Below are 20,720 nucleotides of genomic sequence, written 5' to 3' on the forward strand. Positions count from 1 at the left end.
ACAAAACAAATTGTTTAGGGGAACTTTGTGGGTGGAAGAATATGGGAGATAAATTCACGCAGTTCTTCTCTTGAGCAATAAATTCCACTCATCACTACAACTTCACAAGCTAACTAAAAAGATCACTTACTTTTCAATATCCTTCCAGACTGAATAAATACAGGACTAATTTGCAAATACTTCATTTGCAATTACTGCAGTAGGCATATGTCAATGCATGCCACTTACAGATTCTATTCTATTTCCCCGAACTGTTTTGTTTTGCTTTGATTTCTGTCAGAGACACAAGTTATCTGGCATCTGTTTATCAGTTATCTGCTGCGGTCCAAATGACAGAGCCATCTCAACACACTACAAAGGTTCTCTCAAGTGGTTAGTTTCCTGTAAACGAAATGTAGCCTTAATGTATCATGCACCAAAAGCAGTGTCTGTGCATGAACCCGGTCTTGCACATCACATCCTACCAGCTAAGCAATTGGGCTGAACGCGATAGAGACAGGAAAACTGCTTTATAGACAGATCTTCTGTTTCTGCAAAAGAAGCCGAAAGGAATACACCTTGTCAGAGAGAACAGTCATGTGGCATACTCAGAGCCTGCACTATAACCAGACAGTAGCAGATGAAACAGCTGAAATTAATCATTCTGAGTGCAACACACTTCTGAGTTGTGAAATGGTATAGTCTGCTCACTTCTATGTGCCTGACTTGATTTCGTACATTCCAGCAAGTGGTAAATTTAAACTGCAAGATTAGCTCTATCAATGGCAGGGTCCAAAACCTGTCTACTCTCATACTGCATTTTGATTAAACATCAGAATCTTCTTTTCCCAGTGCCAGCCCTGCAGACTCCTGCAGGCACACAGACTGATACCTGTATCTGCTTCTCACAGAATCACTGCTAACAAGGATTTTGCAGTCAAAATTTCTGCCTGGACACCTGCACTGCCATGAATTCACACTCTAGATGTCTGCTTTAATATCTGTGCTTACGGCATGGAAACTAGAGTCTAGTTCTGAGGTTGTTTTTAGGCTCTAAGTTACTGGGGCTAACAGGATTACTGGAGGGGAGGGAGAAAAATCTGTCATTAACATACAGTTGTCAGGCTTTGTATACCATCAAGGCTTACTTAAGAACATTTGCCCTTTTCTACATCACTACAGCATTCCAGAATGTTAGGTCAGAGGTTATGAAGGTTGGTTTCTAAACTCAGTTGATAATAAAGGGACAGACTCTTGAGCAGGGTCTATTATGACAGAACAAGAGGAAATGGTTTCAAACTAAAAAAGAGGAGATTAAGACTGGATACAAAGAGAAAATCCTTTGTAATAAGGGTGGTAAGGCACTGGCACAGGTGTCCCAGAGAGGTGGTGGATGTCCCACCCTTGGAGACATCCACAGTCAGACTGAATGGGTCTCTGAGGAACACAATCAAGCTATAGGAGGCCCTGTTCATTGCAGGGGAGTTGGACGAGATGACCTTTAAGGGTCCCTCCCAACTCAAACAATTCTAAACACAGCAAGCTGGAAGAGAAATCCGGTTTAATCACATTCTGCTCCAGCGTTACACTAAAGGGCTGCCCCAGAGCCATGCATGCACATGGCCCATGGGGCCGCTCCCACAACTTAGGTTGGCAGCAGTGTATTTCTGGGAGAAACAAACCAGAGCACAAACAGATGAACATAAGCGGAATTAAATGCTGTTAATTATTTCAGACAATTCTCTCCATTGTGTATTTCAATTTAAAACTTAGCATGAGAAAATTCAGTCCTACCTTCCTGTTGGAAATGATGTTTTATCAGAGAGATTTAAATTTAAAAAAGCACTTTCCTAACTTTTTAAAGGATAATGAACACAGATTTTTCTAAAACAATCATTTCAATTCACTAAAAATTTAATCAAAAACCCACTCATACACAAACCCCAAATTTCAAGGTGTTTCAGAACTGGGGGGGGAAAAATTGGAATCATATATGGAAAGCATAAGGTCACACGGCAAACAACTCCAAATTGCTATGAATTAATGGATTTTTGAAACAGCTTGTGATTTCTTATGATTCTTATATTTAGGAGGCTAGAAAGATCAGTTTAAAAATTAAAGGGGTTCAGTTGAGCAGTTTTCCATTTTATTCAAAACGATGAGCATTTTGTAGCATTCTCTTGCATGCCTGAACAATGATGTTGCAGCTGTGAAGGAAGAGATGCAGGAGGCCTCTCCACAACAAGAACTGTGCAGAGCAGAGTCATCTTTCATTCATGTGCACTTACTAGGTGAAACTTGAAATAATGTGTGCAGTGTCAGCTGAAAGACACATCACTTCATTACATGCTTATGCTAGAGGCCAAGCTGAATCATGTTGCTTAAGTACTCAGCAACTGGCTGGCCAGTTCATTTTACAGTCAAATTTTGTACAGTCTATTTAGTTTATCCCGTTTTTAAATAACTGCCACCTCCCGGGGAAATTCTCTAGTAGACCATCTGCTCATTTCCTATAAAACCTTTTCTCAGACCTTGCCCAAATTTCCGCTGCCAATCCGAACTTCTTTGATGTATAGGTAGTGGCGGCAATGAAATAAAAAAAAATATAATTAAAAAGTACTCTGAACTGAAGTCTGCAGTACAAAAAGGCACTTAGTATCAATGAGATAGCGATAGAAAGGCGGTTGTTTCTCTGCAGTATATCTCAGCCAGCAAAGAAGCCTTTCTGATCCTTCCTGGTCATGGGTTAGGAGACAACAGTCATCATCCAGAGGCAGCTCATCTTGCATCTTTAACTTGGTATATTTCTGCCTGAGTTGCTGCACAGCCTTGGAGGGCAGTGCAGGGGCCGCCTGCAAGCATCTCCCAATCTTCTTGGCTGCTGCCTCACTTACTCCAACCTCAAGCCTACCCTACAGCTTCCAGCTGGTGGACATTCCTTGGTCCAAACCAAAGGAAGGTGGAGGAAAGGAAGAACCAATGTGGATGGCACAAGGGTAAGAGGAATAGAGGGAAAGAGGAAATAAGGAGATGCTAAATATCAGGAAGTGTTTCCTGCCTGTGAAATTGCATGAAATGGTACTTGTTGAGAGGCTTCTCTCTTTTTCATGAAATGCTGTAGGCTGCACAGATGCAATGTAAAACTACTTCCAAATAAACAAGGCTGAAAGGAGCTTCTGCAATCAGGGGACACACTGAGGAGCTAACAGACTTTGATATAGCAGATGTTTTTCCTAGTCTATGTGAATTTCATAGTGGAAACATGAGAGGATTTTACATCTATTTTTAATGAAATTAGCATCAGTAATCAAACTCTTTACCCAGCATTAACAAATACCACACAAAATCCAATGCTTCCATGCAGCAGGCAGAAAGACAGCAGCACATGCTGACTTGGGTCTACTGCTCATGCCCAATTCAAGTACTTGTCACTGTGACACAAAATTATGCTTCTACAGAGCAACGTAAAGGTGCTTATCCAAGTGCTGTGGGTGTCACTAATGCAGCTACAAAACAAGAGCGGAATAGAACAATATTGCCTGTAGAACTTTTTTTAACAAGGATTAAAAGATGGAAGGAAAAAAAACACACACAAAAAGCACTTCACATTAGAGAAAATCGGGTGATTGAACATGAAATGAAAAGGCCAAACTTCCCCTCATCATCTACAGCTTTGGCTCCTTGTTCTGCTTTTTGGCCTTGGCAGGTATAGCTGACTTCAGAGTGGCGGACTGCACACAAGTTCTGCCCAGCAAAACCGCACATGTGGGAACTAGTTAGGACACTTTCACAAACATTTGAGAAATCTAAGAAGAAAACCAAAACCCAGAACTTTCTTATAAAGAGGAACTACAAGAGCTTCCTCAGAAGTTCTTCCAAAAGGAAAAACAAACAAACAAAAAAATAGATTCAAACCCAGCAATAGCTAAAATCCACCTAAGTCTTGTACAAGGTTTTGACAGAACAGATGCAACAGACCTGGGGCCAGGGCTCTGCATTAAACATCTCAAAAATCCTGGTTCTAAGTCAGAACATCAGACTTCACAGTTCCTCATCTCAATAACTGAACAGAAAAAACAGCAGTGCCATAAAATCAGCTGAACTCATCTGCTTCCCTTCACCTTGTAATCCCTGGAGGCTGTCTGCCTCAGCCAGATTTACCACAGGTAGCAAGACTGAAGTAAGCCTTCAGCTGTCTGCTCTCTGTGTTCCTGCTGGCTTTCCCAAACCATCCTGTGGATGTGGCAGGGACGCCGGGGTCACCAACAGCAGCTGGCTGCATCTGCACTGCTCCTGGGATGTTGGGCCCAGGGCCTGCTCCTCACCTTGCAGCACCTGGATGCTTTGCCAGGTGCTCTCAGGCATTTCATCCCCACTGGTTCTACCCATCTCATGGAGGGATGGCTTTCCAGAGGCTTTACTACACTGTTTACAAGTATTTAATGCTGTGGTAGGTTCCAGCTCTCAGTGAAATCAGGGTTACATGTTGTAAACCCAAGCAAGAGTTACAGACAGGCAGTAACTTGGAGAAATGTATGTGGAAAGCTTCCCTGGCATCCTGAATAATCCCAGAGACCTAAATACAGCTCCATCTGGAGGGTAGGGTCAGCAGGAGGGCTGCTGGCAGTTCAGGGGCAGAACAGAGGGCTACAACAGAGAATGTTTTTAGGCAGCAAGCAGCTGACACCACTCCTGACATGGGGGAGGTGGGGGGAGTTGTGAAAATGTTCATGAACCTACAAGCAACAGCAGTGTTTCATGATCTTTGCTGTATCTGCATTCAAAAGGAAACAGTTTATGGATGATGAGGGGTTAAAAAAAAAACAACAAAAAAAACCCAACAAAACAGCACAGCACAGACTCAATGCTGTGGGAACCAACACTTGGGAGTGGAACAGCGCGGCCCAAACATTCAGGAGGTGCCTGAGCTCCTGCCTGCTCGCTCCCTAGCCTCATTAATAGAAAATGCAAAGGCACTTTAATCAGTTAACTCTAATAATTACTAAAAAGCATCTTTCCAAACAGCACTTTTCTTCAGATTCCATGGAATAAGCGGTGTAAAGGAAGGTTCCAACGCGTGTGTTGACTGCTCCACAAGCCTTCCAGAAGCAGGGACACCACAGGGAGTGAGGACTGTTTTGCTGGAAATGTGCTCTCCCCATCTGCTTGTCTGCCAGCCTGTTGTCTGTCAATAACTTTCCCTAGTAGTCTTTTCTAAAGCACCGAAACTCCCACCTTTACTATGTCTGCAGTGGTGGACTGTTCCATCTCATTCACACTCCACAAACTACAGTACAGTCTCAAGTCAGCTGTTGCCCAGTGTAAAACAAAGCATTGTGGTTTTTTGCAGTCTTTGCTTTAATGAGGTGCTATCCCCTGATATCTGCAAATACTATGAGATAGGAAAAGAACAGTGCTTTCTCCAACTATCAGCATGAATTAATAAGGTTCCATTTGACAAGAGTTATAAGGAAGCCATAAGTGTTACTGGAAGTATTTTCCAAGGTAGATGAAAGGATTTGATTTGCTGTATTCAAGGTAAAGAATACCTCCTTAAGAAGAAGAGTAATTGAGTCTAAGGCTTTTGTGAAACTCATACTTTCCAGTAAGTCTGTCTTGATTTGTATTCAGTCCAGATCCCCACTTTTTGTAAGACTTTGACTTGATTTCCTAAAAGCCTTCTGGGATGCCTGATGACCCTATGTAAAGGGTGTAAAACAGCTAAGCTCTGAATTAGCTCAAGTCATTGCTCTGCATCTGAGCAAAGGGGCACTCGCTGGTCACAGGCATAAGTGACTTTACATAAGGATGGTGAGGGGAAGTGTTATCAAGTGATCCCCACTTCCTCCTTTTAAGCTATGAATGTTTTGAATGCAGCTAGTTTCACCAAGTAAAAATTTGCAACTGTCTTAAATGATGTTATTTTTCCATCTAAAAAAAGTCAAGCAATACTAATAGAAAGCCTAAATGCTTATGAGCAAATTGCTGGCAGATTCAAAGTTGGCCTTGTCAATACACAGTCAAATGAAGATGTTCCTACTGGTTCCAAAAGATTAGCATTAAGCCTGGCATTAGTCAATATTTTCAATAATCATGTGAAAATGAATTAAAAAAAAAATATAGAAAAGTCTTAAAGTCTTTGCCAGCTGCATTTACAGATGTCAAAGCTTAGCAGCGTGGTAAAAATGAAGAGGCTGACAGGCACTTCACAGACATCAAGCAATCAAAATTGATTTTGGGGGGAAAAAAATTAACTCAAAGTGTGCTTTACTTTGAGCAAGTCCAAGTGATACCAACTGCAACTACAAGCTATAGAGAATTCAGCCCACAAAGCTAGAGTGCAGTGAAGGATTTAGGAAGTTGCAGTAAAGTGACAACTGGAGCTGAGAACCTGATCAATGCAATTTGCCACCGTGCTACAGCAAAGACAGATCAGCTTTCCCTCTGAAATGCAGCACCACCAAAGGGAAGCTCTGGAGAATTAAGGGACAACAGCAGCAGCAAAGCACTGACAGCAAAGAAGCACAGCTCTCCTTGTAATTGAGATACTTGTATTCAGCTCCACTATCCCAATCTTTCCTTCCAAACAAGAGAGATGGGAGGAAAGGATTTCCTTCCCTGCCCCCAAGCATTTTCAAGGCTGCTGGAAGCAGACTGGGAGAGATTTAAGAACTTTATCTGTAAGTTTCTCTAAAAAAGAGGATGACTTAACTTGTTTGCAATATGTTGAGTGGTCCATGAACACCACTGAAGAGCCTGTTTCAATTAATAGAGAAAGAGGCACCAACAACCAGCTGCTGGGAGCTGAAGTCGGACAAACTCAGAATTAAAAACACAGAAAATAGAAGTCAGGTGTGGTTTCTGTAAACTAAAGCTGGTTGGCATGGAAACAAACTATTAACCAAACTAGAACATCTCCCCCTTGTCTTCAGCTCAAGGCTGAAGATTTGGCTATAGTGCATCTTGTACAGTTAAGGACTTACTTGCATCTGTAACAGACGTCACTGCAAGTCAGATGTGACCATCTCTCCTGGCCTTCAACATCACAAACTTCAAATGAACCACAAAAATAAAACAAGGCATTCTCAGCCTAACTAATGGGAAAGGGTTTGGGGATGGAAGGCCCTACAGACTTCAGGTTTTTATTATTAATATCTACAAATACCTGAATATAATTTTATTTTATATAGCTATGCTCCACTTTACCTAGTAAAAATTTCATACAAAGAAAAATCTGTACTCCAGCATGTCTCTCCCTCTTCTGTGTGAGACAACATATGTCATCATTATGTGATGATCAAGACTTTTTATATCGTGACTTGAAGCAATGTAAGCACAACAGTCAAGGTTTTTATATTAATCACAGAACAGAACCAGTTTTGTAATGGTTATATGAGTTTAAGCCCAACATAACACTGCAAGTACACAGGCTCTAATTTGCAAGCATTTCCACGAACACTTCCTTTTTAAGTGCTTAACTTAAAAAGCTACGGTTTAAAGCTTATAGGTACTCAGTAGCTGTGCTTCCCTTTTCCAAGGGCCCTAACCTTGGTGTCTAAGAACAGAATATCCTATGCAGGGGGGTCTCTTCAACATTTCTGCCTGTGGATGTTTCAGTAACTCAAATGGCTCTGCAGTACACAATGCTTGTAGGCAGCCAAAGGAAAAGTTACACTGCAGCATTTCATGTGGAATGAATCTATTTAACTGCTGTTATGTTAACCAGCTCAGAGAAATTAAGATGCAAAAATTAGTGAATGTTTCACTTGGTTGCATACAAGCCTGCCTTGCAATCTTTACCCAAATAATGTGCTCCCTGCAGTACAATAAACATAACTAAAGAGGACTGGGGAGGGTGGAGGGAAAGGGGGGGGGAAGCCCTACCAATGCCCATTCTTCGGAGCCAACTAAATGGTCCCACTGTTGTGAATAAAATCTCAAGCCAAAAAACACACAAATTGCTGAGGGAAATGTACACTGCTTCTTTCAAACTGATCAATCCAGAAACCACCTCCTCTCACATCTACTGCTTGAGAATAATGACTGGAAATATACAGACAGACAATTACTAGAAAAAAATTTTAAGACTGATGTGGTTTTTGTGTATCCAGTCATTCCTTCTCTGAAGCCTTCAATTCAGGAAAAGCTAGTAATCTATGATAAAAGGCTGTTCCTTGACTGCTTTCATGAAGAAAAAAAAAAAAAATCAATTAATCACTTGCCATTCAAAAAAAGCCAGATGCAGCCTCCACGCTTTCAAACTGTCTTTTTTGGGGCTCCTGTCTCTAATTCCTAAAAAGGGATAATCTCATAAACAATTCAATGCCAATCTGTAATTCTGAACAGCATATGGTTGTGACATTTAAAGTACAGTATTGGAGGAAGAAAGAAAAACTAAAAAAATAGACTAGTCACTTCCCTGGACTATATAGTAAAATCTGACATCAACACATGCAAGAGTAATAAGACAAAACTTGCCTTGTGTGACTCCTATTTCCATGGAGCCTCAGAGAACTTGCAGACATGCCCATTTATATAGGGCCTGAAAAGGCAGCATTGAACTGTGGGACCTACAACTTCCTCTCTCCTTACTACTCCCCAAATGCTAGAAAATGCACTTGAGCTATGTACCTGCCTCTGGTTTCTAGCAAGCATCTTTACCACTTTTTAAGAGACGTCAACATCCTCCTGCGGAGGAGTACAAGCCTGGTGTGGGAAATACCTCACAACAGATCAGACTTGGCAGCCAACTCTGAAAGGAGTCCTCTGACTGTCTGAAAAGCTCTCCTGAAATAGCATGGAAGCACAGGATGCCATTATTTTAAGTCATTTATTATTTTCAAATAACTAGAGAGGAAAGACTAATACATTGGCTCTGAAAATCATTGAAGAAATAACCTGAATCCACACAGATTTGCAGTATAGCACGGACAAGCTAAAATGTCCACTTTCGCCAGCTCTACAGAAACAAATCGATTAGTGCAGTGGCTCTTGAAAAGCTCCACCATCATAAGAGAGGTCAAACTACTTTGTTCCAAAAAAGATTCCTATGACTAATGGAAGGTCAAGGAAAACATGTCCACATCTGAGCATCAATATACATAGAATCACTGAATCATTAAGGTTGGAGAAGACCTCTGAGATCATCTAGTCCAATCATCAACCCACCCCACCATGCCCACTAACCGTGTTTCTCAGCACCACATCTCCACGTTGCCTGAACACCTCCAAAGGACTGTGCCTCCACCATTCTCCCTGGGCAGCCTGATCCAATAATTAACCACTCTTTTGGAGAAGAAATTTTTCACTAAAATCCTATCTGAACCTCCCCTGGCACAACTTGAAGCCATTCCTTCTCATCCTATCTCTGCTACCCAGGAGAGGCTGACTCGCACCTCACCACAAGCTCCTTCCAGGGTGTTGTAGAGGACAGTAAGGTCTAAGCCTCCTCTTCTGCAGTTTGAACAATCCCAGTTCCCTCAGCTGCTCTCCATTACAGTTGTGCTCTGGACTCTTCATAGCTTCTTTGCCCTTCTCTGGACACACTTCAGGGCCTTGATATCTTTCTTTGTAGTGAGGGGTCCAAAAGCACAGTACTCAAGGTGTGGCCTCACCAGAGCTGAGTACAGGGGTATGATCACCTACACTCTTTCTGATACAAGACAGGATGCCACTGGCCTTCTTGGTTACCTGGGCACATTGCTAGCTTACGTTCAGCCAGCTGTCAGCTAGCACTCCCAGATCCTTTTCCTCTGTGCAGCTGCCAGCCACTCTGCCCCAAGCCTGTAGCCCTGCATGGGGTTGTTGTAACCAAAGTGCAGGACACAGCACATCCTTCTACTGCACACAACCTCTCCTTCCAGAACCTATTTTCTTCACCAGCCTCATGAATCAGGTGAGCTTTAATCATGCTTATAGGGATTACAACCAACTAATCAGCATTCCCAAGAGCTATGATCTTAGGCATGTGGAGGTGTTTTTAGTTTCTGGTTTCTCACTTCCCCTTACGCTTGCCACTTGGGAACTACTCTCCTCTGAGCAGGCCCTGTGGCACTTGGAACTCAGCCCTCTGCACCTATCCAGCTCACCACTGAGCTACACACTGAAAAGCACACCGAAGCTGAGCATAGCATTTCAAGGGCTTCTTCCATATACTGCCTGTTCTGCAAGCTACCTCCCTACTAGATGTTACATGCCTGTTTGTGTCCTCAGGCGGCCAGGAATCTGGTCCATCCTGGAGCAGCAGACAATTTTGTGGAAATACACAGTGAGTGCTGGGGGAAGGCATTTGATCATTTGTTGCCTCACTTCCTGGCAATAGTGAAGTTTATCCAAGAAGGCTGGGATGAAGGGTAAACACAGCATAACTAGAAACGATCCGAGACAAATATGGCAAAAGTGACTGAAATTAGCTAACGTGCAAAGTAATGCAAATTTTTCCTCAGGGTATTGAGGCACATTGAAAATCCGTACCTCCCAACTGCCTTTGATATAGATTCAAGGTCATACAGAAAAGCAAGATGTATGTTATAAATATAATGAGGTCTCTGAAAAACCCAAAACATAAGATACAAACTTACTACTGAAAATGTTCTAATGTTAAAAAAATATCAAAAAACAGTTTGAACACTCAGATTTTGCATATATGAATATCCAAGCAAACATGCATGCTTGCAGTTGCGTAATGTTCAATACATTTAGTTGCTCGGTTTCATACTGCTGCTGCTAGGAGCACCACACATGTTGCACCCCTGAAGAGTACACTGGGAGCACACAGTGTGCATGCAGCACAAGAACTAGTCCAAATTCTGCAGATTTGAGGACAATTCTCTACATGATCCACAAAGCCACCTGTTGTCAGGTTCACAAGGAATACGATACATCCTACAGTAAAGAATACGAAAAAAAATTACAAAAAGGCCACTCTCACTCATTCACCATCCCAAAGGTGGATTTTGTTTCTAGGTATGAGGACTACCTACTCAGAAGCTGTAGTCCTAACTGCTTAGATTTCTGCAGTAAGCGGAGAAGCAATTTCTAAAGAACACAAAGGCCTCTTCCCTTGTCAGCAAGATTTCTTCATAGACAGTATAAAGGCTATGAAAAATTACCTAAATTCAGAGGAGCTCATCTAAGGCTACATATACCTTTTTAGAAAATAGGGGTAAGAAGTATAATGGAAAATCAGCAAGTTGAATGTCAAACACAGCTTTGAAAAATCTGAAGTACAGATACCATAAGGATGCTACTCTACTACATTCCCCCCACACAGAATTTTTAGTCTTTCTTCTTAATAGGGAAAAAAAAAAAAATCCCCAAACAATACAAAACTCAACCAAATAAAGAAATGAAGACACTCACCAAGCATCAGTGCATGAAGCTTAGCATGAAGGAGAAAAAAAATATATCCCTGCATTCTAGACTCTCTTTCTTTTACAGAAATTACCTTTAATTAACAGAGCTTTAAAAATCAGTTTGCAGGAAGCCTGATAGCGTAACTTTCAAGAAACAGTACAGCCACTGGATGATGGGAATCCCTGAAAAGTATGATTAGGGACTTGACCCACGTCTTTGCGGAGCTGCAGTGATTTCAGCATCACTGTGCACTCACACAGACATTTATATGCAGATACAGCTCAGTGTGGGATCCTGACTGACACACTGTTCTTAGAAAGCAAACGAGCATGCATGACTTTGCCAGGATAGAAAAATGCCAGGATCACAAAACAGAAACACACCTACAAACCACAAAGGAAATGCACTCAGTTATCACACAATTAAACAGTGCCAGCACTTCTTTTATAAAATTCTGTTTTTCTAAGAATTATGCTCAGCTTGTTGACATGAACTGCTAATGAAAACTAGACAGACTGTGTTAATATCAGAGAGATGGTTTAAAGATTTAGGTTAATGCAACAGCTACAGATCATAATAATTAACTACAGGTTTCTGGTGTTGAGACCCAAAGTAAGGAGTTCACATGCAATAAGCATACAAATAATCAAGACAGAGGCTGTATGAGTCTGATTACAAGCAAACAGCAAAATCTTCAACTTCAATAGTTTCTTTTCTGAAGCACTGGTATATGAAAAGTTCCACTGCTGTATCAACTGCTGTTAGCTTCTGAAATGTTTACTGCATTTTTAAAATTTAGGGTTTTCTCCTCTTCTCCTTCAAATCCCTTTCAGAAAGCACTTCCATAATTCATTTCCACTCAGAAGCCATCTGCTCCTCTCCTCACTCACACATGCTGCACACACTCCAAGACAAACGCAACAGAGAATTAAATGGTGTGATCTGACTTTCTTTGTTGCAACTGCTCAAGCAGGAGCAGCTCCCCCCAGCCCTTCCCTCCCACTTCCCATTTCCTCTCTTCCTCCTCTGCTATCAACATTTCTGAGAAACAATGTGCTCCTGCATTCAGCTTCCGAGAGCAGGGCTGGAGAGGACAAGCTTCTCAGCCTGCATTTGACACAAGAGCAGAGTACATTCATGCAGATCTGGGAAGGTCACAGTCAAAGTGGGTCCCTCAGAGGATCTGGTGACAAATGTTTCTGGCTCCTCATCTTTTGTGTGTAGACCTGAAACCCTTTACAAGGCTTCAGTCAGTAGTGTCTTCCCATTTCACAGATGGAGGAAAGACAGCATCAGCACTAAAGGCACTTGCCCAGTACTACCTAGTGGGCAGGAAGAGACAAATCCCAAATTCCAGACCAGTGGTTTAATCCGGGCCAGGCTGCACTCGATGCACTTGTCAGCCTTCCAGGTGGCATGCTGAAGAGGGAGGTCATGGTGCTCTTGCCAACATCCTGTGGAAGAGCAGGAAGAAGCCCTGAAGCTGGCAGTGAATGGCAGGAGTGCTATGTGCCCATGGGGAGCGCAAGAGAAGTGCCTCAGGCCACCAGACACCAAGGTGTCTGTGGTAGTGAAGAGATACACAGCATCCTGATGTCTGCAGGGCTTTGCTGAAACGACAGCTAAGCCATCATGACAAGCACAAGAAGGTCTCTCCTAATAACCAAAGGGAGAGATCACAAGAAGGGTGGTGTTGAAGCACAGACAAGTGCACTCCTGGAGGAAAGAGAGGGATCTGGTGTCAAGCAACTTCTCAAGCAATTTTCCTGTAGTGCTCCTCACTAGACTGTTTACCTGTTGAAGGTAACCTGAGTGGGAGCACATTCAGCACATGCTCCTATGTAAACACACACGAAGATGTCAGAAATCAGTACAGAAATCAGTCAAGGAAACCTTGCTCTCAGCATGACAGCGTCACTGCAGGGCTACAGTTCATAAGGCTGTTACAACCGCCTTCCGTCATCCACGGTATTGTCAGTGTTCCTACCTGGTCACAGATAATGGGAGAAGAAGCATTTTCCCTGCAGCTCCTATGATGTGCTTCTGTTGCCTGTTCCGTCAACAAAAATTTGCCTAATTGCTACTTTTCAAAAAAGCAGGAAGTGTGAGATCAACTTTTTCCGAGAAGCACTTCATGATCTGGCGAAAAACACGGTAGGTAAAAGCCAAAGTTCATATTGTCAGGAAAGGATTTTGCGATTTCCACTTTGAGGCTAAACCTATAAGCAGTACAGCAAATGAGACATCTGCTTCCCACAGAAGAGTTACAGGATACTTGGACAAAAATGCTTCCGTAGTTAACCAGTTTCTATACAAAGTGAATTTAATAAAGGAAAGATGCCAGACAATGTTAATATAGTACATAGCTATACAAAAACATATAAATCTCAGTATAAAAATAATAAGGGGAGAAACTCTCAGGGGATTCACAGCCTGTTTGCTTAATGGCTGGTTTGGTTCAATGGACAAGCAAAGCCACACGTGCTGCCTTACAAATGCACAAGCATTTCAATCAAGTTCAGCCAGTTAGAGCCCACAGACACAGCTCAAAGTCCAAAAAGTAAACTGAAGAGGTCAGAGAGTGCTTCTGTACCTGAAGAACAGTGTAATACCTCTCAAGGCATTACACTGGATTCAACAATACAATGCATTCACCACTATATCACACTACTGATCTGTGATTAAAAATTCTTGCAAATGCATCTATTGCCTTTTTTCTTCCTTTTTTTAAAGTCCTGCTTTTCCAGTAAGACATGGCTTGTATGAGTTAATATGCTACAGTATCTTTCCTGTTACAGAATGGAAGAGATCGCTAAGAAGGCAGAAGTTTAGCAAGATGCAGCACAATATACTTCTTTCACCACAGTTTCATCCAGACAAATCAGGTAGTCATAGTACCGCCAAGACAGCACGTGAAGATGTACAAGATTGTTATAAAATCCCTGCTGAGCACATAACAGCCAATAATTACTTAACAGCACTTAGACACAAGAAGGCAGTTGCTCTAGAACAGAGCGCAGAAGAGTTTCAGTCAGTGAAATAAAATTGATGTTTAAATGTGACTGGAAAATTTATCTGCTTTTGCAATATATGATCTTTGCTATACGCTCTTTGAGAGGAACTCAGTATCCCTTCCCACATCCAGGCCATTGTGTGCCCAAAGTGGTTTGTACCAGCATCCTATGATCTCCCACTCACACCTGACCATGCCTATGAGATCTGCAGAAATCACAGCACAGGTGGCCACAGTGTAGATGTTAGTCATATTTTCAGAAGGGCAGTGTAAAAGCTTTGGTTAGGGAATTTCACTCACCATACTAACTTATAGAAACAAGCTGTGGGGCACAGACCTCTCAAACAAGCAATGTCCTGCCACAGAACGACAGCAGAACAACATCTTAACCACATGCCAGCATCACTGCCTCATTTCCACTACAAGTGCTGAGGGCTGCCTGTTGGATATGTTAGGAAACATCACTGTCAGCAGGATAGCCTCCAAAAGGTCAGAGTCTGTTGCTCCTCACAAACAATACAGCAACTCTCCCTTAAGGCAGGTAAGTATGAGGCTATTCCTAGTGAAGGATAAGTAAGAAGCTAATGATGGTTATTAATAGCTCTTAAAGCTAACAGTTCATCTGAGTTAAATGCAAGAGTAATAATCCCTTTATGACCTTCCCCATTCTTGCTGTGAAAATGGACAAAGTTTCATCAAAGACTGTTGGTAACCACAGTTTTCAACTACTTCAAACCTTGAAAATCACACTAACCTGAATGAGGATCTACCAGGCTTCACTAATAAATGTCAGTGACTTCTGAGGACCTAAAACAGAAACGGCACGCAGGTGTTGTGCACCTTACCACCTTTTCAAACGCATTAGGATTTCTGCCACAGACTTTCACATGTATTGAACCCACATGAGACATGCCCAAGGACTACTGATTATCTGCTTTGATAAATTGTTGTGTAATAATGGTGGTAAGGATTTCTTGCTGTTTTTCACAGTTAGTCCCAAACCACTAGTCCAGAAAACTTGCTCTTGTAGCAAGGAAAACTATTACTAAAATCAGTCAAGCCTTAACTTGAAATATCAAAGCTACATCTTGACCAGAAGCAAGAAAGAATGCAAATACAGATCAGCTGGAGAAAATTCTCTCTGCACTTCTTATAAACATAATGTGGAAAATTAAACAGATCTGTATTCATGAAAGATAGGAGAATGAAAAATTAAACATCTTCCTTCTGGGGAAGAAATCAAAAACTAACTTTCTTAAGACTGGCAAAGTTTCCTCTTTAGGCACATTGGTGCTTCACTTTTCACTGCTGTGCTTCTTGAGCTCTTTCTCTGAACGGGTTATGCAGGTACAGACAAGCTAATGGTCTAGTTTGAAATATCAAGTTCCCAAAGGAAAAGTAAACCAAAACAAGAATAAAAGTAAGTCAAACTTTGATCTGTTAGCTGACATTCAACTTTCATACACTTTGGTTTTAGCCAAGTTTGGTAATAAACAAGGCAGATGTGTATAGAGTCAACTCAGCCTACAAAGCACACACCTGGAGATGCCCTTGGTCTAAGAACCTGCTATTATACAGTAAGCCTCCATATTATCTTATAAAAGGTAATATTGGCTTTGATTGTTATTTGGGGTTTGTTTGATTTTGTTCAGATTGGCAAGTGGCTTTGTACAACTCAAAACCTTTTAAGACCACAGTGTACACAATGGGTTGAGGTGCTTACTACCATTAGAAGGAGTATTTTGTTATACAGAAAAGAAAAGGTAAGAAAACTGAAGTACTTAAATCAAATTGTAAAATGCTCCAGTCTCTCCTAAAAATCCATTACATATTTTTGTAGAAATCCATGCAAGAACGGCGTCCAGGCCAGTCACAACACAGAGAAGTATCTGCAAGCTGTGCTGCACAATGGAAAGTTACAATACTGAAAGAGAGGAGCACTGAAGCTAAAATGAATTTGTACTGAACTTACAAAACTGAAGTGCAAATGCTTTCTTTCTGAGTTTTACCTAGTGTCTTTCTCTGGAACTGCAGATGTTACCCAAAGCAGGAAAAAACCATCTGTAACCGCTAAGCAAATTTGCTCAATAGAGAATTGTACTTTTTATCTTGCAGTGATATCTACCTCTACACAGTACAGATGGTCTGAAATGACTGAAAATACGCTGTTGATGTTCTACAATTTCTTCCTCTTGCACCCTATATCTATAAGTTGCTGTGTCAAAAACAAAATGAAAGGTTTGGAAAGAGACTTGGGACTCTCACTTCTGGGCTCAGTGCATGGTCAAACAGTTACCACAGGTCTTTCTAATCTGATCGGCCTCCTAATTCACATGACCTAACTGGAGAGTAGCCAATTCAGAGAACTGTCATGTATTTACAGGGGAACTGCTTCATGCTCTCTCAGTGTTTCTTTATGGGAGGAGTCCAGAAGAAGCAACAGAATAGTCCTTTTACCCAGAGAGCTGCCCAGCACGTTCGTGGACTGCTGTTACTCGCTGTAGGTTAGGAAGCAAGAGATTCCAGCGGACTCCTGAGACAAGATGACCCAATGACTTAAAGCACCTCAACTACGGAGACAACTTCCTGCCTGGTTCCAGCAACCAAACCTAGTGCCAAGTCAGTCTACCTGGATTCAGGAATCCAGAAAATTAACTGCTGGTTTAAGAACGTGAAGGACTACAATCCATTTTAAGCTTTAACTGAGATGAAGACTCCAAATTGTCCAAAATGTGCAAACTATGAAACAATAGATTTTTTGCTGACAAACCACAAAATTATGTAGGTGCAGTCTGGTCAGACGATGGGTGAAGGGCTAGTCTGAGCAGAATTTTCTAACACATCCAAAACAACTTTCTTTTTCTTTCAATCCTACCTAAAGTTAGTCTCAGTGAATCCCTTTCTATAACATGACAGTGCCTTTGCAGTCCCTTATATTTCAGGTGTGCCCAACCTGTAAGAGTGCTGCTCTGCATCTCCTGAGAATCTGACCACTGCTGAATACATGTTCCTAGTTCACAGAACAAGCCTGCCCTTGCAGTTGCTCCATAATGTGAGTGCTCTCTTGCACTGCTTTTATGCTAGGGTAAAGATAAAAAACATGAAATGGTTTCTGTGGAACTGGCAGATAATGCAAAATTCATTGCAGCTTTAGCATAAACTAAAATATGATGCACACAAAGATCTTTCGGCTTGACCAGAGGCACAGCACAGAGTCTAAATAAGGTTGATACCCAAAGACCAGCAACATTATGTCCTTAATAATTATTTTTTTAATCAGCCTATTAATTAAATTCTCTTAAGCTTGAAATCATTAGATACTTCCATATTTTTGCATTCCATTTCTCATTAGTACCAGAAGACCCCAAAAAATTTCACTCACACATCTGCTCCCAAGTTAAGAATACAAGCCTTATCTTCAAGAAAATACACCTGCTACAAATTTCATGACAATGTATTTTGGAGCCATCTGCTTTGTAATTGCAAATATTAGACCGCTAATGAGAAATGATTAGGTTAACATTCATTTTCACTTAGAGCAACAATCATGCAAGGAAGTGGGTCTCTGGATCAGAATCACATCTAATTTGGTAACCCCTACCATTTTATCTTCAGATAAGTTTCTGCAAAAATTGAGTTTATCTGTCACTACCTGTTCTTCCTTTTCTTTGGTCTTGCTCCTGGAGACTCTGGAAGAGGTAACATCCTGAGCTGGAATGACAGAGATTTGATGCAGTGGCATGTTCATCACACCGCCTTGTTTGGTCCTATCACTTACAGGAAGGAGGCTTGAAGGCAGTACTCATTCAGTGCCATTGTCAGGCCTTGCACCTAAAAAAAATAAAATAAAATAAAATAAAATAAAAAAAGTAAAATAAAAAACCCATGAAGTATTTTGAAATGCAATTATTTCTAAAACTAAGCCATCAGTTAGACCAAGGTGCACCTCTTGCCTTCCCTCTGCTTTCTGAACAAGAAAGAGTTCTGCTTGGATGAAAAAAGACACAGGACTTTTCAAGAGCTACAGCCAGACAGGCCAGAGCGCAGTTTATGCAAAGAAATAAGTAAGTTATCAACAGTTTGGGAAGTGGTCCAACAGCAGGACAGGGCTTGTCCAAGCAGTCCAAGCAGGCAGGGCTTGTGCTTGATACTGTGTGGGTAGACAGGAGGAGGTGGATGAGCAGCTCTTCATGCTGAGCAGCAGGAGTGTGCTAGGTACAGAGAGCAAGGTTGGTGCAGGGAGTTCTTACACTGCCTCAGGTACAGTCCTCAGCGTGGCCGAGTGCTCTGTGTTTTTAACCACTGCATTTGGCTCCAATCATTAATCCAAACGTGTACCAACAGTAGGAAAACACATCACGTGGGCTCTTCCTTTCTTAAGGCGACTGGTGAGTATTATAATCAAAATCCCTTGCTGGGAATCAGGAATTCATCAAGCTACACACACTTCATCCTTCTGCATTACACATAAAAAAGACATTAATAGATATAAATTTGCCAAATTTGGCAACTAATCTCAAAGACAGGCATAATTAGCCATACCTGCTATTAGATTAAAAGCTTTTTGAAATATGTACGCTCATAGAGCATTTAGTTGGAACATAACCTGTTGCAAATTAGACACAATCAATTGTGTTTAAGGAAAGGATTAGAGAAGAATTACCACAGCAGAGCCTAACTGGGGCAACTGCATTGTTCTCACATTTCCGTAACATACCACCTTTTGATTCGTTTTTTCATCTGCCACGCAAAATACAAGGACTGGATAGATGTCCTATATGTTATGCTGCTTAACAATTTGGAAGTGGTATAACCCAGCACTGCATACCATTAGCATAGATGGCATACATTGTTTTTTGAATTTTTAATTAGTCGGAAGTTTTAAAGATAGGCCAAGTTTCCTAGGTTGATTACACAAAAGATGCTGGTGTGGTCCTGTTTCTACCAGGCTCCACAGGAGTGCTGCAGGATCTTTGACTGCTTTTGATTAAATAGGGGGAAAAAAAAAAAAAAAACAAAACACCTATCCCAAAACATTTTATGCAAGGAATGATGGCTCAGTATCCTCTTTCTACTGAGGGGGAAAAGAGTTGTCAGAGGTCATACAGCACATCATTGGCAAAAACAAAACCAAAGGCAATGCCTTCTGCTTCCCAAGGATGCTGGCTGCCCATTAGAGTGCTCAGCCAAATTCACGAGTGTTGCTGACACCTAGTCAGGATTTATATTACTTTCATCAATGCCAAGACAGCATACCATAAGGCAACACCTCCAAAACTTCTAGACATCACTGATCTTAAAAAAAAAAACCAACAAACATCTACCAGTGTGAACAAGCAACAGCAAGGACACTTCCTTATTGAAGGACAGAGGCAAACATGGGACTTACTGGCACTACTGAAATGCAACTCTAGCACAAAGAAAAAGAACCCTGAACTTCCGCAAGTCCTCCACACCTATTTAGCTTCATCCTCTAAAGGAGCCAAGCTGTAAGTGCCAGAAGAGAGATAAGCATGGGCTGAGATAGGAATAACAAACTGCAATAAACAAAGCAGGAATTGAAGGTATTTTCCCAAGAAAACATAAATGAAATCCAGGGAGCGTCAAGCTCCAATGAAACTCTGTCAGGTAATATGTCCTGTGCTACTGCCAGCAATGGCTGAGCCAAAGGGGGTGGAGACAGAGCCCACTCTGCAGCCCTCAGAAAGGGTTGTGGGCTTACAGACAAGGGCATTTTACTGCTGTAAGGAGAACAAGGAAAATTATTAGAAAACACAGCTAAATCCCTCTGATTCCAACAAACAAATCAGACCAGTTTTTCTGCAGGTACTTTACGGATAGCAGTTAGAATTCTTTGAAAGATATAATCCAATTAGATAGTCAAAGACAATGTAAAATAGCCTTCCTCTGGTAGAGCAGCTGGGCAGACATTCAACAAAGCCTGCCTTTGTTCAAGAGCAGCTTAAGAAAAGCTCTAAACTTACCCCAGATGCCACACTGTATGCCTCCAGCTGGGAAGGATCCTAACAACCACACACTCAAGGCCTGCCAGTCCCAACCTGAAGCACCTTAGCTCCACAGCACTAATTAAAGGATAAAGTTACACAAGTCAACCATCTGCAGTGCCAAGCACATACTGACAAGGATGCCTAGAAAAGCAATGCCTCTTTGTAAAAATTGCAACAAGCCCTGTAGGACTTTTTTCACAGCTGAATCAACACTGTGGGCGCCCGATCCATGGTGAAGAGTAGAGGACACGAAAATCATAAAATGGCTTGGGTTGAAAGGGACCTTGAGGATCCATCAACCTCCAACCCTCTGCCACAGGCAGGGCCGCCAACCTGTGCATCCAATGCCAGGCTGCCCAGGGCCC

At 41.7% G+C, this 20,720-nt stretch overlaps 1 protein-coding gene across 4 annotated transcripts in view; it reads right to left on the bottom strand.

Moving 5' to 3' along the window:
* The window catches only part of MARCHF8 (membrane associated ring-CH-type finger 8), an 82,786-nt gene that overhangs the window by 44,468 nt on the left and 17,598 nt on the right, over nt 1–20,720 (bottom strand). For all 4 annotated transcript variants that reach the window (XM_042863155.1, XM_042863154.1, XM_042863152.1 and 1 more), the window contains exon 2: nt 18,000–18,178. In XM_042863155.1, coding sequence (XP_042719089.1) covers nt 18,000–18,095 — 96 coding nt within the window. In that variant the 5' untranslated portion in view covers nt 18,096–18,178. The remainder of the gene's footprint in view (nt 1–17,999; nt 18,179–20,720) is intronic.

The sequence above is a fragment of the Lagopus leucura genome, unplaced genomic scaffold (genome assembly GCF_019238085.1).
Source record: "Lagopus leucura isolate 7727_CA_CO unplaced genomic scaffold, USGS_WTPT01 Super-Scaffold_739, whole genome shotgun sequence".
NCBI classification, from domain to species: domain Eukaryota; kingdom Metazoa; phylum Chordata; class Aves; order Galliformes; family Phasianidae; genus Lagopus; species Lagopus leucura.